Source organism: Nipponia nippon, unplaced genomic scaffold (assembly GCF_047370975.1).
Source record: "Nipponia nippon isolate SJK-2023a ecotype South Korea unplaced genomic scaffold, ASM4737097v1 scaffold_3, whole genome shotgun sequence".
NCBI lineage: Eukaryota > Metazoa > Chordata > Aves > Pelecaniformes > Threskiornithidae > Nipponia > Nipponia nippon.
In genome coordinates, this window is record NW_028262347.1 from 90,037,127 (window position 1) to 90,065,120 (window position 27,994).

At 48.7% G+C, this 27,994-nt stretch overlaps 1 protein-coding gene across 1 annotated transcript in view; it reads right to left on the reverse strand.

Moving 5' to 3' along the window:
• Positions 1 to 27,994, reverse strand: part of COL13A1 (collagen type XIII alpha 1 chain) — a 67,106-nt gene that overhangs the window by 22,404 nt on the left and 16,708 nt on the right. Inside the window, exons 12-34 of the mRNA XM_087764682.1 lie at positions 23,720 to 23,836; positions 23,188 to 23,229; positions 22,294 to 22,320; positions 21,513 to 21,548; positions 20,112 to 20,174; positions 19,478 to 19,504; positions 15,513 to 15,557; positions 13,738 to 13,770; positions 12,911 to 12,937; positions 12,210 to 12,272; positions 10,079 to 10,132; positions 8,854 to 8,940; positions 8,086 to 8,139; positions 7,837 to 7,881; positions 7,129 to 7,197; positions 6,527 to 6,550; positions 4,890 to 4,943; positions 4,353 to 4,397; positions 3,853 to 4,005; positions 2,727 to 2,825; positions 2,045 to 2,098; positions 1,173 to 1,214; positions 632 to 658 (exon numbers count right to left, since the gene is read on the reverse strand). Of these exons, the coding sequence (XP_087620808.1) occupies positions 632 to 658; positions 1,173 to 1,214; positions 2,045 to 2,098; positions 2,727 to 2,825; positions 3,853 to 4,005; positions 4,353 to 4,397; positions 4,890 to 4,943; positions 6,527 to 6,550; positions 7,129 to 7,197; positions 7,837 to 7,881; positions 8,086 to 8,139; positions 8,854 to 8,940; positions 10,079 to 10,132; positions 12,210 to 12,272; positions 12,911 to 12,937; positions 13,738 to 13,770; positions 15,513 to 15,557; positions 19,478 to 19,504; positions 20,112 to 20,174; positions 21,513 to 21,548; positions 22,294 to 22,320; positions 23,188 to 23,229; positions 23,720 to 23,836 (1,287 nt within the window). The remainder of the gene's footprint in view (positions 1 to 631; positions 659 to 1,172; positions 1,215 to 2,044; positions 2,099 to 2,726; positions 2,826 to 3,852; positions 4,006 to 4,352; positions 4,398 to 4,889; positions 4,944 to 6,526; positions 6,551 to 7,128; positions 7,198 to 7,836; positions 7,882 to 8,085; positions 8,140 to 8,853; positions 8,941 to 10,078; positions 10,133 to 12,209; positions 12,273 to 12,910; positions 12,938 to 13,737; positions 13,771 to 15,512; positions 15,558 to 19,477; positions 19,505 to 20,111; positions 20,175 to 21,512; positions 21,549 to 22,293; positions 22,321 to 23,187; positions 23,230 to 23,719; positions 23,837 to 27,994) is intronic.

Sequence of the window (27,994 nt, forward strand, 5' to 3'; positions counted from 1 at the left end):
CTTTAGCACCCAAACAGCGCTGGTAACCAAATACTAAGCATAACTAGAAGAATTAAGACTTTCCACGTTTTCCAATCTTTGCGAAGAATGTCAGAGGAAAAACACAGCTCTCCTTGAACATTTCCACTCAAATATTTTTTCACCTAGGTACTGTTTTACGGCAGGCAAACCAATGGTGCAGGCTGAGCATAAACACATTTAGATGGAGATTAGAAAGCTTCTAATCACCAAGAAGAGTGAAGTTCTTGAGTGGCTTTACAGCAGAATTTACAGGGTATAGAACCTGGCTAATTTTAAGCTAAAGCTCAGTTAGTTAGGATTGTGTAATAGGCTGTCCATCCCACTGTACAGACCTTCACCCTGCAGACAAAGATTTCAACTGTGTTCTCATGGGAAGATTTCCAAGGACCAGTGGCTTCCCACTTCTCTGGGTGAAAACTGGAGAAAATGACCAGTTTTCTGGATCCTAAAATGAGAGCTGCTAACCCCTTTCCTTCAAGAAAATATTCAGAAGTATTTGTCCTCTTACCAAGATGGTAAATAACATTTGCAAGCTAGAAGGTTGTTACTAAAAAATTCTTGCACCTGGGACAGTCTAGTAGTATTTCAGGATGTAGTTTTGCAGCCTTACCTTCGGTCCTGGGAGGCCCTGAAGACCCTGTATTTGGGACGAGAGACAAAATAAGAGTAATGTTTAAGGATGTGCTTTAAAATCCAGGTATCCCAGTTCAGCATGCAGCATAGAGCTTTCACTTTATGACACACTGAGGTCATAGATGCTTAGCCCAGAGGCCTCTTTATTTGTGTAAAGGGCACTTCATGTACTGTTCTCATCTGGTAATGAGGAGGCTCTCGCCAAGAACAACCTGGCGGTGGGCCAGGCTTGCTATTAAGACCATTTTTGCAGTTGATCCCTTTAATCCTGTCCGTCCCCTCTTGCTACTGTCTTCCCTTTCATCTCAGACTAACGTAACCTTCTCTCTTTACCTACCCAGCCCATCGTAGCTCTGACCTACCCTGGGGGGTGGTTTTGGAAGTGATACTAAGCATGTCCCTGTTTCAACACTGCAGTGTTTCTGGCTGTTTTCTCCGCCCGGAATCCTCCCCAGCCACTTCCTGCTCTATCCTCATTCCCAGTGCCTTGCTCCTCAGGTGAATCACTCAAAACTTACTGGAGGTCCTGGTGGGCCTTGGGGTCCAGGGGGGCCAGATACCTAGAAAGCAATGCAAGAGAAGTCAGTGTCATAACCTGCTGCCCTCAGAGGTGAAGGGGGACTGCTCAGAGGGAAGGCAGGGCACAGGGCGAAGCTGAGCTCTACTGGGCTTGGAAACCTGGCCTCCCCCTAAGGACTGCGTTAGGAAGTGGCAGCAATTCAGGACAGAGTGGCTGAGAAGCAGCAGCAGGACTCTGTGGAGGGTTATGCAGCAGTTGCAGAGATTTAGGAGGAAGGAGAGCAGTGAATTTTTTCTTTTTCTTTTTCAGAAAAAGGTCCACTTCCACTACTCTACCACTGTTTCTGCAAGGAGGCACAAGGTCAATAGTTAGCAGCTGTTTCAAAAGATAGGAAAGAAGGTGGCTGGCTCCGCACACACAGAGAAAAGTGTATTGATAGCCTATGGGACTCCTTGCTGCAGGGTGCTACAAAAGCTAGGAGTGAGCTTTGAGGGGAGAATGGACAAATTCATGAACCCAAAATCTATTGAAAAATATATATATGTAGATACATGCAGGTATTGTTCAGGAAATCCCTTCACCGCAAATGCTGAAGAAAGTATTTGTTATGCTCTACATGATCTTCTATTCTTCCCTAGGCATTCATTATTGATTGCTTCTCCTGAGCTAGATTGTTCTTGTGTAAAGGAAAAGTAGGGCATCAAGAGCCAGAGGTGACTGGCAGTTCAGTCCCACAAGATGAGGCTTGCTGTCCTCAATGAAGGGTGTGTCATAAGAGGGTGGGATGTGCTGGTTTTCAGCAGCGCTGCTGCCAAATCATCCCTCCCCTACTGCCGAGATTGCAGAAGGAAAATGAGAAAGGTGACCTACCGATTCTCCCGGATTTCCTTTGTCTCCACGCTCCCCAGGCTCGCCCTTCTCTCCCTGCACACAACAACAAACCCTGTCACCACCAGCTGCACTCTGGAGCCTCGCTCCATCAGGAGCCATCTGTGAACGACCCATATGCTGAGAAGCAGCAGTTCCCCAAAGGAGGAGTAGGAACATACCATGTATCTCACAAACAGCTCACCTCTGGCCCTCCTGCCTCTCTGCTCCCGGAGGAGACACCCTACAAAGAGGGAGGCCTCTGGGAACGGTATCTCATGGCTGTGCAAGAGGAGTGCCACAGGACTTTGTCTGCCTTTCCCTAACAGTGGCCTGACACCTCTCTGCTGCCCTACAGCCTCTAAGGGAGGGAGCACGGCAAGCGCGTTGGCAACGGTGCCATGCTGCTGGCAAACTAGGTGTCTCGGCTGACTTAGCCACACAGGTTCTGCCAGAGCCAGCATCTCCAGATGGCAACGGGAGCAGATGCCGAGCTGGCCCCCTGCCTGCTGCTGGAGACCTGACCTGATGGACATTTGGTAACACCCAAACACCTAACTCTAAGGGGTAGGGGTCTGAGGCTCCCCAGATACTTGGCGCTTTGGGAGGAGAACCCCTGTGTGTTGCTCTATGTTATTTTCTCTTTGCCAAGCAGGAAAGAGCCACCTGTCTTTTTCACTCTTACTGTCAATCCTGGAAGTCCAATGGGACCTGGCAATCCTGACGGTCCTGGCATCCCTTGGTCACCTCGTTCGCCTTTCTCTCCAGTGGGGCCATCAAGACCCTATGGATCAAGAAAGATCTGTGGATTTTTTGCAAGACTGATTCAGGCAGACATAAGAAACATCATTGCAAGAGCAGACTGGCTCTGGTCATCCCAAGACCACACTGGAAACCCCATACAACCGTCAGATGCCCAGGGAAATCCAGGGCTTCACTAGTATTGAAACTGGAGATGCAAATGCCAGAACATCCTCATAGAATCATAGAATCGTTTAGGTTGGAAAAGACCTTTAAGATCATTAAGTCCAACCGTTAACCTAGCGCTGCCAAGTCCACCACTAAACCATGTCGCTAAGCACCACATCTACGTGTCTTTTAAATATCCCTAGGGATGGAGACTCAACCACTTCCCTGTTCCAGTGCCTGACTACCCTGACCCTCCTGTCATTGTGGATGTGCCCGTTGCCAGAGCAGGGATGGACGACTGCTTTCCTGCCTCCAAGTTCTGCTCATGGTTATGCAGGTTGCTGGAGTCTGTGCTAAAAATCACTCCCCAACAGCTAGCTGTTGTGACAGCAAGAGTTTTATCCTAGTAATCTTGTAGAGAGGCAGAAGCTTGTTGCATAAAACCCTCTTGACTAGTGCTGGGGACACAGAAGCTGTGACAGGCTGAAGCTCAGACACTGGGCACTCTGCCCCAGTTAGCGGCAGGGATATAAGGGGTTACCCCATGCAGTTGCCCTCCTAGGAGAACGTGTCTGCTGGTACCTCAGCTGCCTTGCTCACAGTCAGGCCTGCTTGCTTACAGCAGCCTTTCAGTTTAAGCAGTATGCTGGGTAGCAAGGTGAGGAAGTGACACAGTGCCCAGAGAGCAGGGCAGGCAGCTGGGGACAGCCACTCCAGCAAGATGGACAATGCCTCTGCCAGGGAGCCAAGAGCTCGCTTCTGTATTGGTACACTTCATACAGCAGCAATGAGGTGCCTCCAGCACCCACCTCTGAGGGGCTCTGAGACATCCAAGAAGTTCCAGGGCCTTGCCCCGTAACCTGGATAGCCAGCAGTGCTCTGAGATGCTTCAATTTACTCACCGGTGAGCCGGCTTGTCCTGGCTCTCCTTTATCACCCTTTTCTCCTGTGACCCCGATAGGGCCTGGCTCTCCCTTTATTCCAGGTGGTCCATCCTTTCCTGGCAGTCCATGAGGGCCAGGGGGACCCATTTCTCCAGGCTTGCCACGTGGTCCCTAAAAGAAATACACAAAACACGAAGTGAAACATTTGCAGATAAGAGTAAGGTTACTCCTGCAGAGCAACTCCCTGGCCTGGAGCTTCTTTCACTGCTTATCCTCTCACTCACAGTAATGCCATTTGAGGAGTCATGCACAGGACAAAGTAGATTTGCCATGCCATCCCAGCCGCTCCTTGTAAGTTAGGACTTTGATAAACCATTAATGCTCATTTTTGTGAAGCAAAATACCTTTTTCCCCTGTGGGAAAAGCAACTGTGCAATGTCAGTGACAGAGATGGAACATACTAACTCCAGACAAGACCACTGAAGGAAAGAGCAATCCACAGAAGCACCGTGTCTTACCTTTTCTCCATCATGGCCTGGAGGACCTGGCAAGCCAATTTCACCCTGAAACACAAAATTGTTACTTTGGCAGTTTGAAAGCAGCTATTCTGACTCCTGCATGGCATTGTGATGATGAAGGGCGGGGATTACAGAAATAGTCTGCAGGGACTCTGGTAACTAACAGTCCCAGAAAAAAAAGCATGGAAACCCCTGTTGAAACAATACATTGTGTGACTGCCCAAGAATTTCACCAGCCTTGTTTATCCTTAGAGTTCACAGCCCCAGTGCTATAACACAGTCCCCAACCAACACAATCCCTACACAGAGATCAGTTCCCATAAGCTGCTTCCTCAAGGGAAGGGCAAGTAGAAAGGATCCTTCATCTTTCAGATAAAGCATTATCATTGTGGGAAAAGAGATTTTCAGGAGGAGCGGTAGAGACCAGCAGGACAGTCTGATAGTGCTGGACAGGGAGAATAGGAGCATTGGGGAGGGCTGTGGGGCAGAATTCAGCTAATTTCCCTTAGTTCTGCAAGTACTGAGCTGAGCAAATACCTTCTGTCCTGGTGGCCCTGGAGGTCCAGCCACACCCGGAAGTCCTGGGGGTCCCTAGATAAAGAAAAACTCATTTTCAGATTATCAACAGGGCTTTTATTTTCATGTTTTGAAACCAAACAGCTCTTCTGAGTTTAAGGGGAAATCACGGGGGAATTTTCCCAGGGACTCCTAAAATTGTGTTTGCTTGGGAAGCGGAGCAATGGAGAGTCCTGAGTGAGCAGCAGGCCAATCCAAAGTGAGTTATGGATAGAATCATAGAATCATTTAGGTTGGAAAGGACCTTTAAGATCATCGAGTCCAACCGTTAACCTAGCACTGCCAAGTCCACCACTAAACCATGTCCCTAAGCACCACATCTCCCTGTCTTTTCAACACCTCCAGGGATGGGGACTCAACCACTTCCCTGGGCAGCCTGTTCCGAAGCTTGACCACCCTTTCAGTGAAGAAGTTTTTCCTAATATCTAACCTAAACCTCCCCTGGCACAGCTTGAGGCCATTCCCTCTTGTCCTATCACTTGTTACTTGGGAGAAGAGACCAATACCCACCTCACTACAACCTCCTTTCGGGTAGTTGTAGAGAGTGATAAGGTCTCCCCTCAGCCTTCTCTTCTCCAGACTAAACAACCCCAGCTCCCTCAGCCGCTCCTCGTATGACCTGTTCTCTAGACCTTTCACCAGCTTAGTTGCCCTTCTTTGGACACGCTCCAGCACCTCGATGTCTTTCTTGTAGTGAGGGGCCCTCACTATTTATAAAGAAGAAGTATTTCTTTACATTTTCATGGAAGAAAATGAAAATGACTACAGCTATCTGCCCCTGAAACTGAGATGAACTTAACAAGGTTTTCTCTTCCTGTCTACAAAAGAATATTTTTAGAATAGAGATCATAGGAAATACTGTACTACTTAGATCCCAAGCACAGCTTAAGCAGAGCTAAATGGCACTAGTATTTTGAGCAGATTTCCTGATCACTCTTGGCAGTTACCACTTTAAGGAGACCTAGGGAGCAGTTCGGCCTAGCAAGTGATGCTGCTTACACCCATTTTGTGCTGCCCTGTCATACTGCATTTTAAAAATCCATCTTTTTTCCTAACCAGGTTCCTTGTCCCAAGAAGCAAAATACAGGGACACTTTTTTCCTTATTTTGGCTCAAAACAACCACTTTGCCTCTCTTTGTCTTCAGAGAGCTTGTAGTCACTGCTGTTTTAAATGATTGGTTTTGTACAGGACTGTTATGTCAAGTTATACTTACCAACGGTGAAAATACGTCCTCCCTTCCCGTCACAGAAAGCGTCCACCTCAGACTGCCAGTATAAGCTTTCTTGCAAGGCACCCAAGCCCTCCTTTTTCTCTGCTTTGGTCAGCCCCCCCTTGCTCTTCTCTGCCCCTTCCGAGTGCTCCCTGTTCGGAGCAGCATGTATTAGCTCTTAAAGTGGAGGAATAAAGGGCCTGATTATAACTCAAGTGCCAAGATCAAAAGGCAAGATGAGCTCCTCCTTCAGCTGTCAGCTGCCCCAACTTTAGCTCCCAATAGCAAAGGCCAAATGATTTAGCTCCACCTAAATTGTCAGGCCATCTGCTTAGGATGAATACATGGCTACTTGCTCAAAACTACACAGCAAAGCTAGGAACTCACCATCAAGGCCAAAGTTCGTATTTCCTAGAAAAAAGTAAAAAAAGAAAAAGAAAAAATCAAAAAGGAAAACAGCCATTTGAAAACTAAGCTTTTTCCTGAGGGTGATTTGTTCTCCACTAATGTAACACTGATCCAAATGAGCAAGGAGCCTACAAAACGAACAAAAGCAAAAAACCCAGCTCTGAGTCCCATGGAGCTGTTATTCTATGATTTTTCCTTTTTCCAAGTAGAACCCCAGCTAACCCAGAGCTGGGCACAGCTGCTCACTCACAGCACACCATCAGTGCACACTTCCGATGAAGCTTTGCAGTCCTTTAATTCACCATCTACCCCAAGCCATGGCCCACCCTTGAGGGGATTCACATGGCCTCTGTGTCCACACCAGCATTAATATATCAACTAAACAATGTGCACTCTTATTTACCAAAACACTGTATGCAGTGAGCTGTGGGATGAAGGGGACTATGGAACAACCAAGTACTTCCTTTCACTGCTGCTGCCGCCAAGGAAGCAGATCTACATCGTTCCCAGTTTTCTGCATCCTCTGGGAAACAGTAAAGCACCCAGCAGTCACCTCATGGGACAGGAGGGCAGTTGCTCACCTGGAGAGCTTCACTGATGTTACCATCGTAGTCCATCATTTCATCCTTCCCAGGCTCTCCTTTGGGGCCCTGCAAAAGACCAGGTCTTTAGCCAGGGCTTGAGGATCGCCCTTCCATGAGGTACTCAGAGCTGTGGTTCATCCTGAAAAAGGGGTCTCAGAGGGGTCTGTTTCATGAACCTCCAATTTTTCATTTATTGAGCAAAACTCTTGAAAGCACATTTTATAGAGAAAACACTACCAAAGTGTAGCCAGACAAGCCTAGATCACCATGCCATGACCATCAAAGCTGGCAGGTCTGGTAAGTGATGAAGTTGAGGCCAGAATGCAGGAACTGGATTGTCTGACTAGCTGTCAGACTTGGGCATGCACCAAACACTCTCCTGCTGCCCTTGCTGATATGCCAAGGGCCTGAGTTCAGATCAGGGTGTCCAGACCCACCTCCTCCTACAAATGAGCCAAACATTCACCCTGAGGTGGCTCGGAAGACTTTTTTCCCCTAAGGTGGGGGTGTCTTCTGATGGGGGTATGGAGTGGAGAAATGTCCTGTCTCAAACTTAGCCATTGCCTGTCTATAAGCACTTCTAGTGATGGTGAGAACATCTGTCGAGAAAGCAGAGGCCCAATCTAGACTGTCGGTGTGGTCCCACTATCCTTAGACCCCTTTGAAGGGCCAAAACTCTTCAAGTGTTAGTGAAGGGACACCTACCCTTGGGCCCATGGGTCCCTGGTCTCCTGGTGAACCACGTTCCCCCTGTAACAAGAAGAACATGCTGTTAACAAAGCCTTTCCCTTCACTTGCTTGAACTCCAGGAATTGTTCTCTGCTAGTCCTCTGGAACAGCCTGGGACTAGACAGCTCTGTTTTAAAATGCTCCTTTTCAGCTAAGTTTTGTACATGTAGGAACAAATTTGCAGCTACTAAATCTGGAGCTGGGTTGTGCAGAAGCACTCTGTACCTTTTCCCCCCGTGACCCTGCAGCACCAGGCCGGCCAACATCACCAACTTCTCCCTGAGAGAAAGAGAAAGGGAAAAGGATGGGTTTGTATTGCGTGGAGGGGGTGTCATTCCACTGCTGGCTTTGCATTTCCAGGAGGAAGAACTGCACCAGCCAAGTGCCCCTGCCATGCCCTCATCTCCTCAGGTAACCCAAATTTCCTGCCGTGACTTCACACCAGGTGCCGTTCTCTTCTACCCAGTGCGGAGGGAGTATTCAGCATGAAGGAAAGCACCCAATTCAGACCCAAAGTAAATGCACAGGAGGGCTGTTCCAAATACCTATGAGACAGGACCTCAGATTTGAAGTGTTCTTGGTGTCCTTTGCCAAGGGGCAGGATTTTACTGCTGCTGCTCCTTGAGGAGGTAGAAGAGGAAAGGGAGAGGAGACTTGGAGGGCCTCCGTCCCGCCTCCCCGTGTCCACCCTGCCTCGGGTACCACAGAGACTAGACACTGTCATTGATTCTGAGCAACTGGTTTCTCACAGAGCCTAGAGGGGAGTTACTTGAGCACAGGGAGGGTATTTTCCTCCCAGAAACACAGTTTACACATTCTCTCACCTTCAGCATGTAAAACAACAAAACTGAAACACCCTGCAGAACCTGATATCCCTTCAGCAGGTAATCAGAGGTGGGCACAAAATGAATGCAACCTTTGCCCCTTCCTACACACCTTGTGCTGGGCACAATCCCTCACACCACACAACTCACTGGAGGAAAAAATGCTCACCTTTGGTCCAGGGGGCCCAGGCAGACCTGGAGGGCCAGGTTCTCCTTTACCTCCTGCCAGGGCATTCTCAGCATTTCCCTTCTCTCCCTGTTTGCAAGGAAGAACAAGCCATGCATCACAGTTCAGTCTCTCCATCTCCGTAATTTCATTTGCCAAACTGCAGGCTTAGAGAGGCAGGGCCCAAGACAAGGTCCATCAGCTGGCCTCTTGATAGCCCAAAAACATCACTGCTCCAGAGCCACCAGCTGTCCAGGAACCAAGCCAATATAGTTCTGCCTGGGGGCTTCACCCAGAGCCCTGCCAGCAGTCACAGCTATCGTCATCCCTTTGGCTGCAGCGCTGCTGCTCAGCCCTTATTCCCCAGGGCCATATAAAGCTGCCTGTGGACAGACCTCATCCCCCAGCCTCCAGCTGGAACACAACTATTTTCTTCTACTGTTGAAATTGAGCTGATAAAACCACCTGATGATGGCTTTTTTTGGTGTGCCTCCCTCTGGAGCTGTAGTCATCAGCCAGATAGTCAACCCTGCAGACCACATCCTTTGCACAGAGCAGATACAAAAGCAGTAACAGGAAAGCTTTGCTCACACCAAGTTGCCATTACACCCTCATGCTTTCCTGAAACGGCCACTGTCATTCAGTGCACTGTCCCCTTTCCCAAAGGGAAAGCACCCTGTGAAAGACTGACTTGAAAGGTATGATTTCTATCCACATCTCAGAGCCCAAGCAAAAAGCCACAGCTTCAGAGCTTAGCTTTAGCTGACCTGCCCTGGGTCTCTCCAAGCACAAGGCTACTCTTGCAACCCAGAGCACAGCAGTGCAGCTCCCAAAAAGCCCACCTCTTCCTCACACATGGATCTTAGAGCAGGAGGGAGACTGAAATGCCATATTATATCTGAGGTCATGCTTTTAAATGGGGACTACTGGAACACAATTCCCTGATCATGTTCCCAGGATCACAATTCCCTGGTCATGTTCCCAGGATCACAGCCTTCCCCTCACTGCATGAAGGCACGCGATTCCTCACAAAAAGACGTCCTTTGTGTGGCTGCATCACATCCCTGGCTGGGGTTTCTTATGCTGACATCCAGCTGACCTCTGCAGAACACGCTGCTGTACGCTGCAACGGTGACCTAAGAGTGCATGAGCTGTGCACAGCTGGCACAGGAGGGAGGAAGGAAAGGGGATGAGAGTGGCCCCCCAAAAAATCAGACAAGATACAGACCTTCGTGCCAGGGAGTCCAGGAAGCCCAGGGTCACCAGCTCGTCCCTTCTCACCCTGTTGGTAAAACAGACATGGTCGGGCTGACTCTGCAGGCTCTCTGTCCTGGAGGAGTAGCCAAAGGATGACCTGCTCCTGGTTTCAAACCCTCTTTCCCTTCCCCAGGGGATTTTATTTTAGGCATAGACAAGGCATCCTTCAGCAGTACTTGCTCAGGCCAGTCAATGTTTTCTCCTGTTCTTTTGACTATCTCTGCACATCACTGCCATTTCTCTCCAAAGGAAGGTGAGTGGGAAAGGGATCCAGGATCCCCCCTGTGCATCTTCCTTATCACTCTGGTCTGCGAAACCATTTTCCCTGTCAGCCCTTCAGCACGGGCTCTTCCCATTCCATGCATCCAGAGAAGTTGTTGCCCAGGACGAATTTTATTTGGAGTGCAGGACTTACTCCATGCCCTGACAGAGTTCAGCTCTTTTCACAGAAGTTGTCCACTGCTTGAGTCCATCCCAGTTTTCACACCTCCTCATTACACTGTGAATTACACTGCTTTGCTTTCTCAAAGATATCACAACCAACACTCCCACTCCTCTCCCAAGGGGCATTTCCTGTTCCCTCACTCTAAATCCCAGTCTCATCATACTCTTAAAAAAAAAAAAAAAAAGCAGCGCAGTGTCTCAGTTAGCAGCCAAGCTCTGTGACACGCAGTGGTGGTGAAAAGCAGTGAAAACAGGAGTGGCAAAAATGGCAAAGACAGAAGACGATGGTGTAAAAACCCTGACAAAATGCCTAGAGACCAAGGGCTGCAGGCTGAGCTGTGGGCGGCACCATGGAGTATGGAGGATGCCACAGGGCAGTGAGCAATGGAGGGCATGCAGCACCCAGCCTTCACTTGGTGAAATGACTTTGCTTAGTTCACCATAACATCTGGGTCATCTTTTGAATATTAGGGCTCAATCAGTGGTCTTGATGTTGAAGTTAAGTTCTATTCAGCCCATTCCATCCAGCTGCTAAACCCATGGTTTCCAGCTACGGTGTCCTGTTCAGGAGCCTGCATTTTGCCAGGACAGAGAGTGATATCAGAGGTTTCTGTTACCATAAAGAGATGTTTCAAATGTATCATCAGAAAAAGGTGTGTTCTTACCTGCAATCTTCACACCTCACACCTTAACAACTTGTACAGATTACAAAAAGCAATTCAAAACCTCTTCCCCCAGCAGGTGCCTAGCTCTCTCCACAACAGCAGCACACCAGATCAGCAAGGCTAGCAAACAGTTCCTCTTAGTGCCATGCCATTGCCTGCAGAGGCTGGTGCTGCACACTAGGCCTTGTGATAGCTCAAGGGCACACATCTGACATGCAGGGGTGCTCCAGCATCAGTGCTCCAGCAACAGACATGCACTGGTTGCTCCATGGAAAATAATTAACAAGCAGCAATCTTATTTTTTTTTAGGCAATTCTAGAGTGCAGTGACCCCTTTCTCGAAGGTAATTTGCCCTCCAGCCACCTGTAAGGCCCCCACCCAGCTTTCCTCCCCTGCCAGAGCATGCACATTGCTGCCGTAAATTAATGCTTCTCTCCTTAGAAAGAAGGAAAACATTTGCAGGACCTCATGCTCAAAGAAAAGGTTTGGCCTTTGGGGGTTTTGTGAGAGTATAATCTCTGATCCTGTCCCAGGCCTCTGTGAGCTCCCGATTCTGCCTTGCTCAGCTTTTCGTATCCTACTTTTCATTCAAGGACTAGTTTTCAGTACACATGCCCATAAGAGCTACAGGAAAACATCCTGTGCTGCCTGAACGATGATGTAAAGAAGCAGCTTTCTTGAGGAGGGAGGTCAGATTACTGAATCCCTGTTTAGGGTGTTATTTCTGGAGTCAAAAGATGCAGCACTGTCCTTAGTCGTTCCCAGGACAAGACTACATCCCAGGCATCTCACACTGCCCTGCCTGCCACCAGCCCCCCACCTCCTGCAAGCAGGAACACGCAAACACACTTCACCAAGGGGAGCCAGAAAAAGGACACATAATCCCCCGCAAGCACGACAACACAACGCAAAGCAGGCTCCCGCCAGCTCCCGCTCTCAGGGAACACAGCACAGCACTGCCAGGACACCAAGCCCAAACACGCAATGTCCTACCCGCTGCCCCCTCTTCCCTGGCAAACCTGGGGGGCCCATCCTCCCTGGGACTCCAGGATCTCCCTTCGTGGAGAAGAAAAGAGACAGAGAATGTGTCTGTTATATGGCTGTTGCACGCTGTAACATAACCCAGTGAGCCTCAAACAAGAGAAGCCAGCTGTTCAGAAACCAAGCCAGCTGCTTAGTGATGGAGAGCGATGGGGTATTTCTGTACCGTGCCCACCACGGGAGCTCAAACCAGGTCACGCTACACTGAGACAGGGGAGACTGTGCAGAGCAGTTCACACGGTGCATGACAGAAGACCAACCCCCTGCAGTAACACGGGAAGACTTCTGGTGGACACAGAAGTACTGGGAGTCAGAAGGGGGCAAGGGAAGGGGGAGAGGGAACATATTTGCTAAGCAAAGTGTGCTGTGCGTATTTTGTGGAGCAGGGAGAAAAGGAGAAAGGCAGCTGGAGGATATTCCCATCAACACAGACACGAGCAGGAGGGAGGGAATCTGTTTGCAGTATGGTTCCTCTCTCACTTGGCATCACTGTACACTACTACCATTTTGCTTACACTGGCAGGTGCCATTAGCGCCTGGATTTGGGCACTAGGAAGTACAGAGCCATTCCTCAGCTCCCTCAGCTGCGCTGGGAGGGGAAAAAAATAAACAAACCAGAAGTGCAGGCTCAGAGCAAAGCCTTCTGAGAGTACCTTTTCTCCTGGAGTCCCAGGCTCGCCCTGGTGAGGAAAAGACAGGAAAATAAAGTGAAAAACCAGGAGGAGAGAGTACAAAACCTCCTAGAGCTATCAGAGTGGCGGAAAGAACATTCATCTATGGAGACCTTGGGCTTGTAAATAAGGGCATGAGGATGCTTTAAATGCATATTATTTGTGCCTGGAGCTTGTTTTATCTTCATTAGCCAGCTCCTAGGCTGCTGTAAGAAACCAGCAAGCCTCAGACAAGAGGCTTTTATGAAACTGAGGAACCACCTTGCAGTATTTCAAGAGAAGGTTTACCAGATACAAAAGAGCATAATAAGACAAGACTCATCTGCTGGCATTAAAGAATTTGCCTACTCCTAGCTCTGTGTGCACAGGAGCAGAGCAAGGCTGCGGTTGCAGCTGGGGTGGGGGGGAAGCTGTGTTGGTACGGGATCAATTTTGCATCAAGGAGGAAAACTCTCCCCTGGAGATAACTTCTTTATTTCTGCCTTTTTTCCCCAGCAGCTGGAGGGAATGAGGACAACAGGTCGTTGTCTCATTGTGCATCTTGGATCCCCAGGGTAACTTCCAGGCCCCTAAATCTGCACCTGGCCCTTTGCTCTGTTGCCATCCCGACACTGCTGTGGAGTATCACGAAGTAGCAGGGGTGCTGCTAGCGACGGGTCTAGTATCTCTGCCACAAGCAACAGCAGTTCTGATATTCCCCTTTAGTGGGAGCTGTCCGGCCATTTTCCTGTGCCTTATGCTCGCCTAACTCCAGCCCTCGCTCTTAAGCGTGCCCTACGTAAGCCGTTGCGGTGCAGTGTAAAACTGACCTTCACGCCTGCGGTGGCCGTCCCAGGAGCGCCCTGGCAGAGAGAGGAAAGACAGGAACACCTTGTTTGAAATGAATCGGACACAAACTTTTAAAAACAAAACAGTATCAGCCAGGTGGAACTAAAAAGGCAAAGTCCTTTTCCTTTCCAAAACTCAGAAGTAATGCTGTAACACCACACAGCACGCATCCTCCTTCCCTGTGCAGGTCGTTCACCTATGGCAGTGGCTCTGCTTTCCAGAAAGCTCCTCCAAAGGCAGACATTGTAAGTACAACCAAGTCAAGACAACCAGATTTCCACCCCCCGGTTTTAGTCCTGCAAGTGAATCAAAGGACAACAAGCCAAAGAGCGTCTAACTGAGGAATGCAAAGACAGACTGAGGACCAAACACCCAGTTCAGCACTTGATCCCAGATACATCAGCTCAAGCATCCTGAGAAAGGCCAGCTTGTCCCCCAGAGCCTTGGTTTTGCTATTTCCCCTCATTCTGTTTTTATCACAGAAGACAAACCCTGCAGTAAAATGTTTTCAGGAGAGCTCTGAAGCCAGCCACCTTAGGGGAAAAAAATATATATATATATTTCCAAGCACTGCAATTCAGGCGTCATTCTGCAGCACTGAGCAAGCCACCACCATGAGGCCACAGAGTCCAGCCTGCCCTGCAATCCGAGACAGGCGCTTTGAAACTCCAGGAGGCAGCTGCTCCCACAGGGACAGTCACATTTCCCTCGACAGCACTGATGCAAAAAGCAGGTCTTCCCTATCAACCCTTTGCTCTAAAATCTCTGTATGCCCTGGGTTAGTATTAGTTAGGTCCTGGTGAAAAGGTCCAGTTACAAAAGCAAATATGAGGGATAACAAGGGTCTAAGGAGAGGGGAGGAGGTGAAGTAGTGTTAGAAGGTGGGAAATGAGAGGGGTTGGGATGTAGCACTTGAGGCAGAGAGGAGGACTGGGAGCCAAGTTCAAAGTGAAAAGAGCTTGGAAAAGTTCAAACAAGGAGGAGTGGGGAGCCAGAGAGCAGCAGGATCATACCTCTCAGCTTTCTGAAACAGAAATCAGGGACAAAGCTAAAAAACACAAGGACAGAAGATGGAGATCAGGGATTCTATGCAATAAAAGGGGAAAAAAGCATTCCAGATCGTCTCAGGGGTCAGTAGGTTTTAGTGAACACGGGCTAGAGTCATGAAAGGGATTACGTGCAGCAAGTGGCTTGGGTTAGGCTTTCACAGTGCATTTGGGATGCCTGTTCCTCACTCTTTGGCCTTTAAATGGCAGTGAATGCAGATGATGTTATTTTCTAGTATTTATCCTAAAACTGCAGTGCACACACATGCAGGCTTGCTCACACGCTGACCCTGATTCATCACTGCATTAGTCCAGGTTCACACTTGCACAACCCTACTGATCGCAGGGGGCTAACACGCATCGCTGAAGGTTGCAGCGGTCACTTGGGACCCTAAATTTACAAAACGCCAATTCCCTAGAGACATCGGCGATTGGCCGCTCTCACTAGCATGAAGCATTAAGATCCTGATGTTGCAAGACAGCATCAGACGGGGCATGCCATTTGCTTTGTAAAACATTTCTTCCCCCACTATCTCCTTCATAAATTAGGCCTTATATTTTGCAATTTAGAAGCAGAAAGAATTCAGCTGAGGATAGTCATTGACCAACAGACACACACACAAATCCAGGTGATGCTCGCACATCAGGGACAGTCGAGTGGTACGGGTGAGATCAGGCAGACAAGTGTCACTCCACTGTTTACAAGGTACCTTAGCGCCATGTCTTCCTGGCAGCCCTGGCATGCCTCTCTCCCCCTGGAAGCAGAGCAAGAAACACAGAGAAAGAGAGCAAGAGACACAAGATGAGTCCTCCCGGGGCTCTGTGAGGAATGCCCAGGGCACAGGCAACGAGGAAGCCTCCTGGGCGAGAGGGGGCACAACCCGTTCTCCCCACCTGACTCTCACCAAGCTGACTGCCCTAGCCAGAGCCATTTCCCATCAGCGGTACCAACCCTGCTGGAGTGCCACAGCAACAGTGCTGGGAACAAAGGCAGTTCCTGTGTCCTGCTACCACATCCCGTGCCAGGCTATTCCACAGGGCACAGGGAGTCACTCAGTCTGCAGTGACTGTAGGATGGACAAACTTATCTAGAGAAACAGAGAATCCAAGGGTTGCCTTGTATTGTTAGTGTGAATTTTATCTGGTGGTAAATGGAAAATAAACCGTCTTTAGACAGTCTGCTTACTGCTGTTATTTTGTTCTGGGTGTTTAATCCTTGCTTTGAAGGACTGTTTAGCAGGGATATACGTATATGCTTTTTTTAAAAGCACTTTTTGTAATTGTGGCATCCTGTGAACTGGATTTTGTAAAATACTGTCTAATACCATAATATACATGATCTAGGCAGTGTGAGCACCTCCTGCCCTATGCAGGATACTTAACTATGGTATTTTCAGCTGTAAGAAAAATAAAACTTATTATGAATGCTTTGTGCTGGAGAAGTGGGGACCACTCTCTGTCCCTCCTTCTCAACTGCACTCCCTGTTTGTTTGTTGTTGTTTGGTTTTGTTTTTTTTTTTTTCTTAAATGAGACTGAGCAGAGAAGACCAATGCTTTCTGCTGGGAGGCACACACACCACTCACAGAGCCTGCCCCCACAGAGCAGCCCTGCATGTGAAAGTAATTCCCCATCCCAGAGACTTTCCTGGAAGAAACTGCCTGCCTGAAGAGCTGTTTGATTATTTAGCCCTGCAAAAGCAAAGCCACCTCAGTGAGAGGGAGCAAGGTAGCCCCTTATGGGGGACAAGTTACAGAGCAACCACACTACCCTGCATTTTCTGATGATGGCCTCAGCTCGCTTGGACAGCCCCCACTGGCACCGGCAGGATCACACAGGCACTAGAGCTAATTAGAGAGCAGGAGCAACAAACATGACACTGCACCATTAAAGAGCAGAAAGAAACCCCAGAGCCAAAGCCAGAGAATAAGCAGGAAAAACAACTCTGCAGAACATCTTAAAACCCTTATGTATTTGAAAGCCATTATAATACAGTAAGTACCCCCTGGGCTGATCCCTTTGCAATCCCCTGGTGCCCTTTGAGCAGCACAGGGTGCCACAGCCGGGCGGCAGCAGCCCACCAAAACCAGCACTGGAATGGTGCAGCCAAGCCAGAAGCTGGAAATCATCACCAAAGGCAGATATGAAAGGCAAAATGCCCAGTGCAGGTCCTCAGTGGGCTCCAGGAAGGCAGTCAGCATCTCCAAGCTCTCCTGAGCTTCATGCTGATTTAGGAAATATCCCCATGGTCCCCAGCTTCTCTGGAAGAGTTAGGCTATGCCTCTCCCCTCCAACATAGAAGAGACCCTCATACTCTCTCCCCCTGTGCCTCGTGCGAGCAGCTTTATACCCACTCAGTGCCAATCATGACAGAGCATGTCCCATGCTGATCAGCTCGTTAGCAGTACTGGCCACAGGCTGTCAATTAAAACAAAGACCCTTCCTTTTTTGCTCCTTGCTGTGAAAGGCAGAATATGAGGCAGTGATTGGGCAAGATTGTGCCAGTTTTCTGTATTGCTCTTTCCTCAGAGCATGAGAAAAAGCCTCATCCTAAAGACCTTTCAAAAAAAAGGAAAGAAAATGCCAGTAAAGCTGAATGTGATAGCTAGGCTGAGGGGCAGTGAGTCAAACGCTTATTCAACTGACCCAGGTGATCACACTTGCTGGTTGTCTAATAGCCTTCATGGGACACAAGACATAGGCCTCAATATGATCAAAGTACAAGTGGTGGCCACAGAAGAAAATAGCTAAGAGAGTATTTATGTTGTGCTGCATCTGTCACTGGGTGGGGAGAGGTTATTAAATGAACCAGGGGTCTGTATGAAACCAACAAGCCTCTTCAGGCCTGAAATGTTCTTCACCACCAGCAAAAGCAGTGATATGCTGTGCAAAATTGGTCACTCCTGCTAAACTATGAATCACAGTGTTTGTCCCGGGCTCCTCAAAACAAAGAGAAGATAGAATCTAGCCCAGGTAATTGGATCCAAAGGTGGAAGCATCAAAAGCCTTCCAAAGTCCCAAATGATCCTCCTAGGTGGGAGGACGACAGAAAGAAGCAATTTCCAAAGACAACAAATGCACGTGCTGTACGGGTGTTCAGGAGCTGCTGCTGGGTGATGTCTGGCTGCTGATTTAAGTGTACCTCTGCACTTCCATTTCAATTTCTCCGAGCAAAGAAGAAAGGAAGTCGAGAGAAAAGTGATCCTGACAATAACAAATCAAAGTCTGTGTGAAAGAAGAGGCTGCTATGGGACTGGGGAGATGGCCCTTTGGAGCTGCAATTTAGTACCACAAAAAGCACGGCGGGTTTCATCTCCACTCTTTATGAAGTGGGATGAATAACGGCCCAAGTAGCTAGAGCATGTATTCAGGGTCGCCCTGAGTTGTTGCTTTCCAACACAGAACAGAGAAGGCTCTCACCTGTGGGTGACCCTGAGACATCACTGGAAGACTTGGAGACATCCCCTTTGCCAGAGCCCAAATCAAGGGCTGATCAGTCCCCCTACATGGGTGCAAGCAGAGCAGGTGTCTGCTGGCAGTGAAATGCAGGAGTATAAGCAGGGGTGGAACATGGCTTCTCCTTCCAGCCTTTTCTCCCACCCAGGCCACACTCCAGTTTCAGTTCTCCAGTTCAGCTTAATGGGAGAGCACCTGGCTGTTGAGACAGCAGTAACCTCCTAGCCCCCAAAACACAGTACTTCTGGATGCAATTTTGCTTACATTTACACGGGCACAAACCAGAAGCGATGCCTTTGTGCTTGATGGAATTACACTGATGTGAAAATGGACATGGCAGAACCTTTGGACTTCACATGCACTGCATTGTTTCTGAGGAGGTATTGTTTTCTTGTAGGAGGACAATTGCTACTGTTGTATGCGACTACTAACCTAGAGCCTGCATTCCCAAAGAACATCTCTTTAAACTCAATGTAACAAATCCATGTTACATTCTGAAGGGGCCTTTTCTCCCTTCAAATAGTAATCCACCCAGATGGAAAAAATATAGAAAGTGTATATGCTGCACGATAAATGGGATGCATGCTGCATACTAAATACTTGAAATGTATGTGTCGCTGTTAATGCCTTTCAAAATATTACAGGACCAGTCTTTTCTCATGATGTTTAAGATATATGGCATGACACAGTATGCTCTGACTGTCATGAACACTTGCCAATGTTGTAATGTTTTAAGCACAGTCTACGTTGAGTAATATACTTTAAATATATGGGTACAGTAAATTTCAATCAAATAGATAACATCTGGGCATAGACCATATGAGCCTGTAAAACGTGTCCAGAAACAGACAGAAAAGCCTGGTGCCAAACCTCAGCCTGAGTTGCAGAGTTTGAGTGGATTTGATGCGTCAGCTAACCAGATTTTATGAGGAAACCCCAACCCAGCCCATCAAATGGAGAGATGTAACAAATCATTAGCAAGCTTCATAGTCAGAGAAATATGCCTTTGGTAAGAATCGAATCCCACCAAATGGATAAAGGCTGCTTTTATTGCCTGAGCTTGGAGTGTCTGTCTGTGGTTAATCAGAGCACAGATGTGTACTCCATTAAATACCCCACAGAGCTGCCTCAGACCCAACTTCCTCTTACAACCCATCAGCCCAAGGAGCAGTATCTCCCAGATGATCTACCGCGGTAGAAAACTGTATTTCTCATGCCTACCTTTATGCCAGCGTCCCCTTTTTCACCCTGCCCAGCGAAGACCAGAGAGGGAGGAAACACAGAGAGGGACAGTAAGCATGAAATCAAGCAAGCGGTACAATCGTAACAGCGAGGGCCAAAGGGAAAGCAGCTGAAGTGGGGAGTGTGCGACAAATGCAACCCCAGGCCTCCAGACAGAACTGGCTCCTGCTAATACCACGGTACCAGCTGAACTCTGGCTGCAGCCCACCCCTCCCTGGGAATGCAAGGCAGTTTACGTTGCTGGAGTGGATGCTGGAGGTTGCCCATACTAATGCTTCCTACATGTTTTGGGTGTAGACGAACCATCAATTCGTTCAATGGACCGGAATACCCTCATTCTCCCATGCAAAAGCCTCTAAAGGCTGGGTCAGTTTTATTCTTTCACGGAGACTTGTGCAGGGCTGCACCTGGCTCTGGTTCAGGACAGCGGGGAATCGCTCTGGCCAAAAATTGCTCAGGCCCTTTACATGGGAGCAAGTCTTTCTGTTTATGTGGCTCATACCAGGCTCCAGAGAACTGTCTCCAGCCCCTGACCCTCTGTATTCCTTTAGGTTTGGGTGCCACTTATCTGCCCTTGGGAGACGGCCCCACTGGCTCTGAGTTTAAGGATTACCTTGGGGCCAGTAGCTCCAGGGAGGCCATGTGCACCAGGCAGGCCTGACTCGCCCACCTCACCCTGAGGAAGAGAAGAAAGAAAACAGAGGAAGAAGCAAACACAGTGAGCAGCAAGAAAAGGAGCCTGTGGGATGCCCAAAAGGTCAGCAAAGATGTGAGAGGAATGTCCCGCACAGAGGCGCCCACCACACACCAACCTACGTACCACCTGGGTCTCTCTGGGAGAGGAGCACCATTCTGCATGAAGAAAGATATTCAGGGTGCGAAATGTATGGATTGAAGGGAATGATCCCATGATCCTATATTATATCAGAGCTAACACCTTTGCTCAGCTCTTTGCCCTGTTTTCCCTTTCCCCTGACCCACTCACCAGGGAGGATTTTCTCCCCTACTTTCATCCATTCCTTCCACCTTTCCCAGAGAAAGGTCACAACCTCGGGCTCATTCCTCTGAGATCAGTGCAGGCTCTTTGCTTGCTAAGTAAATTAGCCAGACAAGTTGTTTCATGTAAGAGGAGATCGTAGGGAGGCCCTCACTGCAAGGTCGTTGCAGGGACCCCCTCACCACTGCTCAGAGCCGCCCGCCCAGCACTCGCACAACAGAATAGGCTCTTAATGGAAAAACCGACGGTTTGCTGAAAAAGAGGCAATAAATTGCATCTGTCTGCAGGAGTGGGCTGTGGTCCACGGGGGCTATAATTTCCACTTCCTGACATAACAAAAACTTCTCAGTTTATACAGAACTAATTAAAAAGCTCTCAGGTCTTGCCATTTTGCTCACAGAGCACCCATAAAGCAACGTGGAGATAACACGGGACACAGGACTCCCACCTGCTGGGAACATTCGCCTTCCCCTTCTCCAGCTGACATCTCTTTAGCAGTATCTCTTCATTCCCCCTCTCCCCTTTGATCTTCCTTTGTGTCTTTTCCCTGTCTCTCTGTCTCTTCATTACACCCTCTCGGCTTGACAACCCTGCTGTTAATTAGCTGCTGCTGAAGACATTCGGGCATTGCCAGCTTCTGCCTTTTAACCTGGTGCAGGATCACCTCTTTCCTGCTTTATTGCAGGGAGTAATACATAGCCACGGATTTGGCCCTTTCCAGCCTCCTGTTCAGGTCTGGATGCACAAGAGGTATATTTCAGCCTGGAAGTGGGTGTAGAGAGGCACACAGACAGGGAGACATCTGTACCATAGCTACTGGAGAGCTACACCTCTGGGTCCAGCCTCTCCTTATGTGGGTGACATCAGGAGATCTGTGAGCCTGTCACAGCCCCATGTCCAGCAGGAGCAGAGCTCAGCAGAGGACTCTAGAGGAGTCCAAAGATTTTTGCAGCCGTGATCCTGCAAGGCATCAGTGCACCTTAATTCATGTAACAATATTGGAGCTCCCCTTCTTACCTTTCTGCCAGGGTATCCCTGAATCCCAGGATCTCCCTGCAAAAGGCAAAAAGACAAAAGAAAGTGAGGCTTGGCCTGAGAAGGACAAATCCCTGCCCTTTTGCCTGGGGAGATGCTGGGATGGAAGGGAATTCCATGGGGAAAATTCACCTTTTTCCCAGAGTGACTCCACTGAGTCCCTGACCCTTCAGCCCCATGGGTCACTGTTACCTGGCACTGGACTGAGCCCTAGCAGGAAAGGTGCAATAAGCACTGGCAGCTGCATAACTTATGCCAGCTCCGTGCCCCAGCTCTGCAGTTCCTATCTCCTCACCCTGGCTAAATATTTCAGATAAAAACAAGGGGGTGGGGGGTGTTTGCAGCTGAAAAACAACAACAACACACCCCCCCTCACATTTTGGCAAGTGAATAAATGGGAAACTGTGGTGGAGTTAACAATAGCATTGCAAAATCAGTTCCTGAAGCGCTGGCAAATGCTTTGAGAATGGAAGAAGCCAATAAAGCTGTGTGTGGCAAAGAATTTTGCAAGAGGGGCTGATGAGGCGTGCCTTGCTCAGTCAAGATGCAACTCAGACGTGTCGCCTGGACAAAACCCATGAGTCAGCACATGGGCCGGGCCCCAAAGGCAATACTGAGCTGGGTTAGAAATATTTTTCAGCTATTTTATGTAACCTCCTTTCCCCCTCTTCCACCCATTAAAATGTACATGTCTCTCCTTGCCAGGAGCATCCACCTCTCTGTTTATCACCTTGCTCCCTCTAAGTGAGGCCAGACATCTCACCTTTGGTCCAGGAGGCCCAGGTAAGCCCTGCAGATAAAATCAAAACAGACACAGGAGTTGGCAAACGTAGACAACATTACACGGACTGCAGGGTGATGGGAGATGCTGACTGCTTTGGTTTGAAATGCCCCTTTACAGAGATGATTGGCACTAGTAAGCTCAAATATCCCCAATCTATTCTTCATGTAGATGAATAGTATGTTAATCCACACTCCCAAATAAATTCATGCCAATAGCGCTCCATCCCCCCCAGGCCTGGTCTCACTGAATCTGAAGACCAAAAAGCTGCTTTGCCTTATGCATTGTCCTCCGGAATCGTTTCTGTTTCTCTAGCTTTGCTTGGGAAACTTGTTCCCAGCCCACTGTGCAGCTCTGGAGTAAATCAGGCATTTGCAGCTTCCTCTGACAAGCTAAATAGAGAGAATATATTAACAAACAAACCACTTGTGGTTTTAAATGAGAAATAACCAAACAATTTACCTGATACGAACCATGAAGTATACCAGATATGTGTATATGTAAATATAAATAAACAAAATATCCATACAGGAGCTGCCTTCCTGATGTGAGCAGATGGAAGGCAAAAACTACTCTAGATACGCTTGAAGCCTATACCACCTTTGGTGTTGCCTGCTTATAGCAATTCAAATGTTTAGTCATCACATCTATGGCTCCCCAGAGCTAAAAGATATGAGAGTGCTTACAGGACACCCGATCCCTATATTGTGTGTGGAGAGCCACTTTTGCCTCAGAGGACAAGACTTGCTTGTCCTGCTAGCAGCCCTTGAAAACTCTTGGAGATGGAAACTCCTTTCATGCTGCAGTCGCTGCAGGGCCAGCGTGCCATGTTTCTCCCCGCAGCTCCCAGGAGCCAAGCTGGTTTCTGGTACCCACCTTTCCATCTCTGCCAGGCTTCCCAGGTTCTCCCACTCTGCCCTGTTGCAAGAGAGAAGTACGTTAGCAGGATTTTCTGCCCTGTCCCCTGCCATTTAGCAATAGTATTATTTTAAATGGTGCTTCTGTTTTCGCCCTCCTTGGCTGCTTGCTACCAGCCTGAGAACAGGACAGGGGCAGGACTTCAAAGGAGTTGCAGGGATTCTTATCAGTCAGGTTTCTGCTGCGAGCAGGATAATTACACCCCGCATGTTACTTCCTCCCTGTGACCGTCTGCAGAGGCTGAGGAGGAGGAGGAGGAAACAGGCCTGGTGTCACCCGCTTACATGTGTGTGTCCAGATAACAACAGTGCTGGGCACACACCTCTGCCTTCCCTCCCGCTCCCCGTCCTTCCTGGGAACTTCTTCCTCCCCACACATCCGTGTCCCCTGCAAATCTCCTGTCCGTGGCTATCCTGGCTTCAGAAGAGGCAACAAAGGCCAGAGGAAATTGTCTGGAAATGGAAATTGGCTTTTTTGTAATTGAACTTACAGGCGGCCCAACTGGCCCAGGCTGTCCTGGTGTTCCTTCAGGTCCAGCTGGTCCAGTGGGCCCTGGTGGGCCAGGGGGCCCCGGGGGGCCTTGGATTCCCGCTTGTCCTTGTTCACCCTGAGGTTCATTAAAACAAGGGGTTATCGGCAGGCAGAGCAAACCCTTCATACCACCACCCCAGGGGCCCAAGGCAGGTCAGCCTGGCTGAAGCAGAAGAGGTAGAAGCAAGTCCCAGGTTAGTGCCAGGAGAGGTTTCCAAGAGTGAGACAGAGCCCTGCTGAGGACGGCCGGGCTGCCTGGGCAGCAGGAGCCAGCACCCTATGGTTTGCAAAGACATCAGAGGCCACCTTGTCAGAGCTCTCTTTAAAAGGGCTCTACAGATGACTGAGCAGTCCAAAGAGATCTTTTTCTTCATGAGTCAGTCAAGTACAATTTATGTGTCAAGGCCCACCATCTCTTGAGCTTCTCAGGAGGCTTTCCAAAGCACTTGACAGTCATATGTGAAGCAAAGCCTCCCGTGACCACACTGGCACTTCCAGGCAGAACCACAGTATCTTACCTCAGCCTAGTTTTTTTCCCTGTGCTATATTTGTTGGACAACACTCCCTCTGTTTTGCCAAGGACCAAAAGTAGAAACGCCACAAAACCAAAAGAAAATAACACGATCATCATGGCATTTCTGGAGCCTGCCCAAAACAGGCCTACATACAGCAGGCAGAGCTTGTTTTTGTAAGATTTAACAAGCTAGTGCGTGCAGAGCCACCTGCCATTTTAAGCTCTGTGAAACGGAGCCGTTTCAGCCAGTTCCTCCCCAGGCCCCTCAGTAGCCATTCGGCGGCTGTGGCTCATGCCTCAGCAATGTCATCTGGCCCAGAGGACCTGGACTTGGGACTTAGCGGCGCTGAGGAGACAGTGGGTTGGAAGCACCATGTTTGAATACCAGACTGCTGATCTATAATTGATGAATCCAGCAAACTCCTAAGGCACCGTGGCACCCACGCTAAGATGTTAGTTTCATGGGCTCCCCTCCCATTCCCCCTCCTAGATAAAATATCATGACGTCCTACTGCTAACAACCCAATTTAAATTTGAAAAACTCTTCTTGGTGGATCCATGGGAAGCTAGAAATCAAACATAGTTGTTTCTCAATTATAAACCAATGGGCATGCAGTTTGGTCTCTTCTGCATTTATCCTCCCTACAGCCTTATACGCTGCTGGGTAAAATTAAGTCTGCTCTCACGCGCTCGTGTGTTCAGGAGAATGCACGAAATCTGTCCCCTGCATATGTTTCTACAAAGTGTGCTGTTTATCCTGGCTGCCTTTAGTAAAACATGCAGATTCAGGGATGCTAGCTTTATTTAGAATGATAAATGAAAGTAATAAGCTGCAAATTTCATCCTTTCTGCCATGAGCTCTATTTAAAAGAAAATTTCCAACGCGCGGGCCAGGCTCACGGGAAGCTCAGTCATGTGTGGAGCAGCAGCCCTTCTCCTCAAAAGAGCCGCCACTTCGCCGCCCAACCCGCAGCCCACGCTGGGAAGCCTGCTGGGCCCAGGCAGGGAAGGTGCCCTCTCTTTTCCCTGTATTGTCAGTGGATCCTGGCTCACCCTGTGGCCCACGCAAGAGGACACAGGATCCTTCCTGAGCTTCCCTGTCCTCCATACTCAGTGCTATTCAACAGTCCTGTAAATGGTCATGTAGCTTTTAGATTTGGGAGGGAATTTGGATCCAAGAGGTTTGGAGGACACTGGAGTATATTTCTGGATTTCCTCTTGCCCTGACATCTCAGCCCAGCTTCAGGGACTTCCCTCCCAGTGCATCTTATGGCACCCCCACTATGGGAGCATGAAAGGGTGCATGCATCTTACAGCACCCACACCATGCGTGCACCATGGGAAGGCCATGGGGGCTTTGCCTGTCTCCCTTTGGCTCTCCCTCCTCCACTCCCACCTCAGCTGCTCTCTGGCAGCCCAGTCCACGCTCCAGATTTAGGGCACTGGAAATGCAGAACAGAGCTGGGAACGGGTGCTGGCACCCTGGCAGGGGACGGGGAGATGGGGAGAGCCAGAACCCTGCCCCAGCACGGGGAATGGATGGAAGGAGCTCACCCAAAACTACCATTTGCATTGCCTCTGCTTCACTGCCTCAGACAGAGCGTGCTTTGTGTGAGCAACTGCTCGTCCATACAGATCCCTAAACAAGCAAAATGTTATTTACCACATCATTATAGTCTTATTAATGCATTCAGAAAGACCCCCACAGGTCTAACTAGACTGTAAGTGGATACAGTAAGTTGCAGACGAGGTGCCATTTTCATCACATGTCATTCTATATTTTTAGCCATTGACTGGAGCTATTTTTCAATTCTTTTAAACACCAGTTAGCCACTCTGATTGTGCCTCAGCAATGCAATGCTTGTTCAGCCTCCTAACACAGGTCTCTCTCCACTCAGCTCATGTCTCTGCTAAGCCCAAGCCCTTGGGCAAAGCACTCTTGCTGATGTGCTCAGAGGCAGCAGCAGGATTTTCCTCTCTCAGGTGCTGGTGCTAACATTTATTTTGCAGCCTCACATTTTTTCTTAGTATTCATATGTTGGGCTCCTGGAATTGCTTGGTGCTGGCAGATCTGTAGCAGTGGATTACATTTTGTTGCACTTAGGGAATGAATATGGCAACGGCAAAATGGATCACAGCAAAATTCTCCGGTGAAGTTAGCCCCTGGGGACAGAGGGAATTTTCAGTCTTGGCTGACGACAGGATGCGGGGCAGCTATTCAAGTTTCCCACTTCATCCTGGATACAAACTTCAGCTTTCAAAGCCTTTCCAAGAGGTCAGTCCTTGGCCTGGCTCTTCGGATTGTCACTTTGAAGGGCAACCAGTGCAAGCCGTATGGCTTTGTCTGGTGCAAACGCTGAATCAATAGAAACTGAATCGAGACCATGGGCTCAAGTGATAACATCAGGATTTTGCCAGCACTGGGCAAGGACCAGGCACCTCGTGGTAAACGCCTGTATTGCAGACTGCAGTTCCCTGCTAGCATCTGACTGTCTAGACAGGCAGCCGGGTGACAAAACCCAGCCACTTAATAGAGGGTGCCCAGCACACTTCAGCGGGGTAATTACAGCGGTTTGTCCACACAGGAAAGTTAATCCCCGCTGATGGAACGAGGAAGCTTAAAGTGGGCTCATTAAAAGCTACATGAACTCTGACTATGGACACTCTTATTCACTATTCATATGTCCATAATTCATTTTATGAATTCATTCCCAAAATAAACTGAACTAAACATGAATTATGGCCCTGGAAACCAAAATAAATGTGTTTACACAAAGATTTAATACAATTTAACGAAACCATTATAAGAGCTTATTTAAACACATTTTCCCAAGTGTCTCAGACTAGACTAGCCCTTAGAAGAAGCATTTGCCTATTCATTCGTCTCAGTTAGATTTCACAGACATTAGCTGCATTTCAGCAAGAGGTTTCTAACCTCATCTGGAGATTGAATATGCAGGAACTGACTCCTTAAGGTAGGAGACTGCTTGTCGACAGTCCCAAGAACAGTTTCATGGCCCATTTCTTTTAGTTTAAAAAACTGGCTTCACTGCATTTCTTTTTAGCCACATTATCACATCAAAGATTTCCTCTGCTTCAAAGAAAGTCCCTCAGCTCTGCCCGAGCCTCTTGGAAACCTCTCTGTAGGGGAAGAAAGACAGGTAGCAAGCTGATTAATTGCAAGCATCGAGGTAGGCTTAGAAACAGGCAACAAGGAGGAGAAGTCTACCTGGAAAGTGCGTCTCTTTATGACCGGAGGTGGAGCCAGCCGCACTGAATTGAGGAGAGGCAACAGCTGAAGAAGATCAAACCAGAAGGTCGCGAGGCAAAGGAGGCCATTAGGGCACCAAGAGTCAGAGAGCAGCCAGGGGAGAGAACAGAGAAGAGGGGAACAGAGAGATTGCCGTGAAAATAAAACACCGTGTGAGAGCCGCGCAGGGCATGGGTACCTGCTGGCAGACCTCTGACCTCTGCCGCGCCGTGCGTTGCTCACAGGGGGACTTGCCACGTGCCAGCCCAGGTGGGCGCAGGGTGACCACTCACCAACCCAGTGCTCCCACCACACAGAGCTTTTACCACTTTCTCTGCTCAGAAATAAAACTTACCCCGGGGATTTTTGACTGCAAGACATCCCCCACTGGCTCTGCTAAGCTCTCTAGTGACAGGATTGTTTCTCTTAATTTCTCATCACCAGATTTGAGGTAACTATCAAAATGCCAG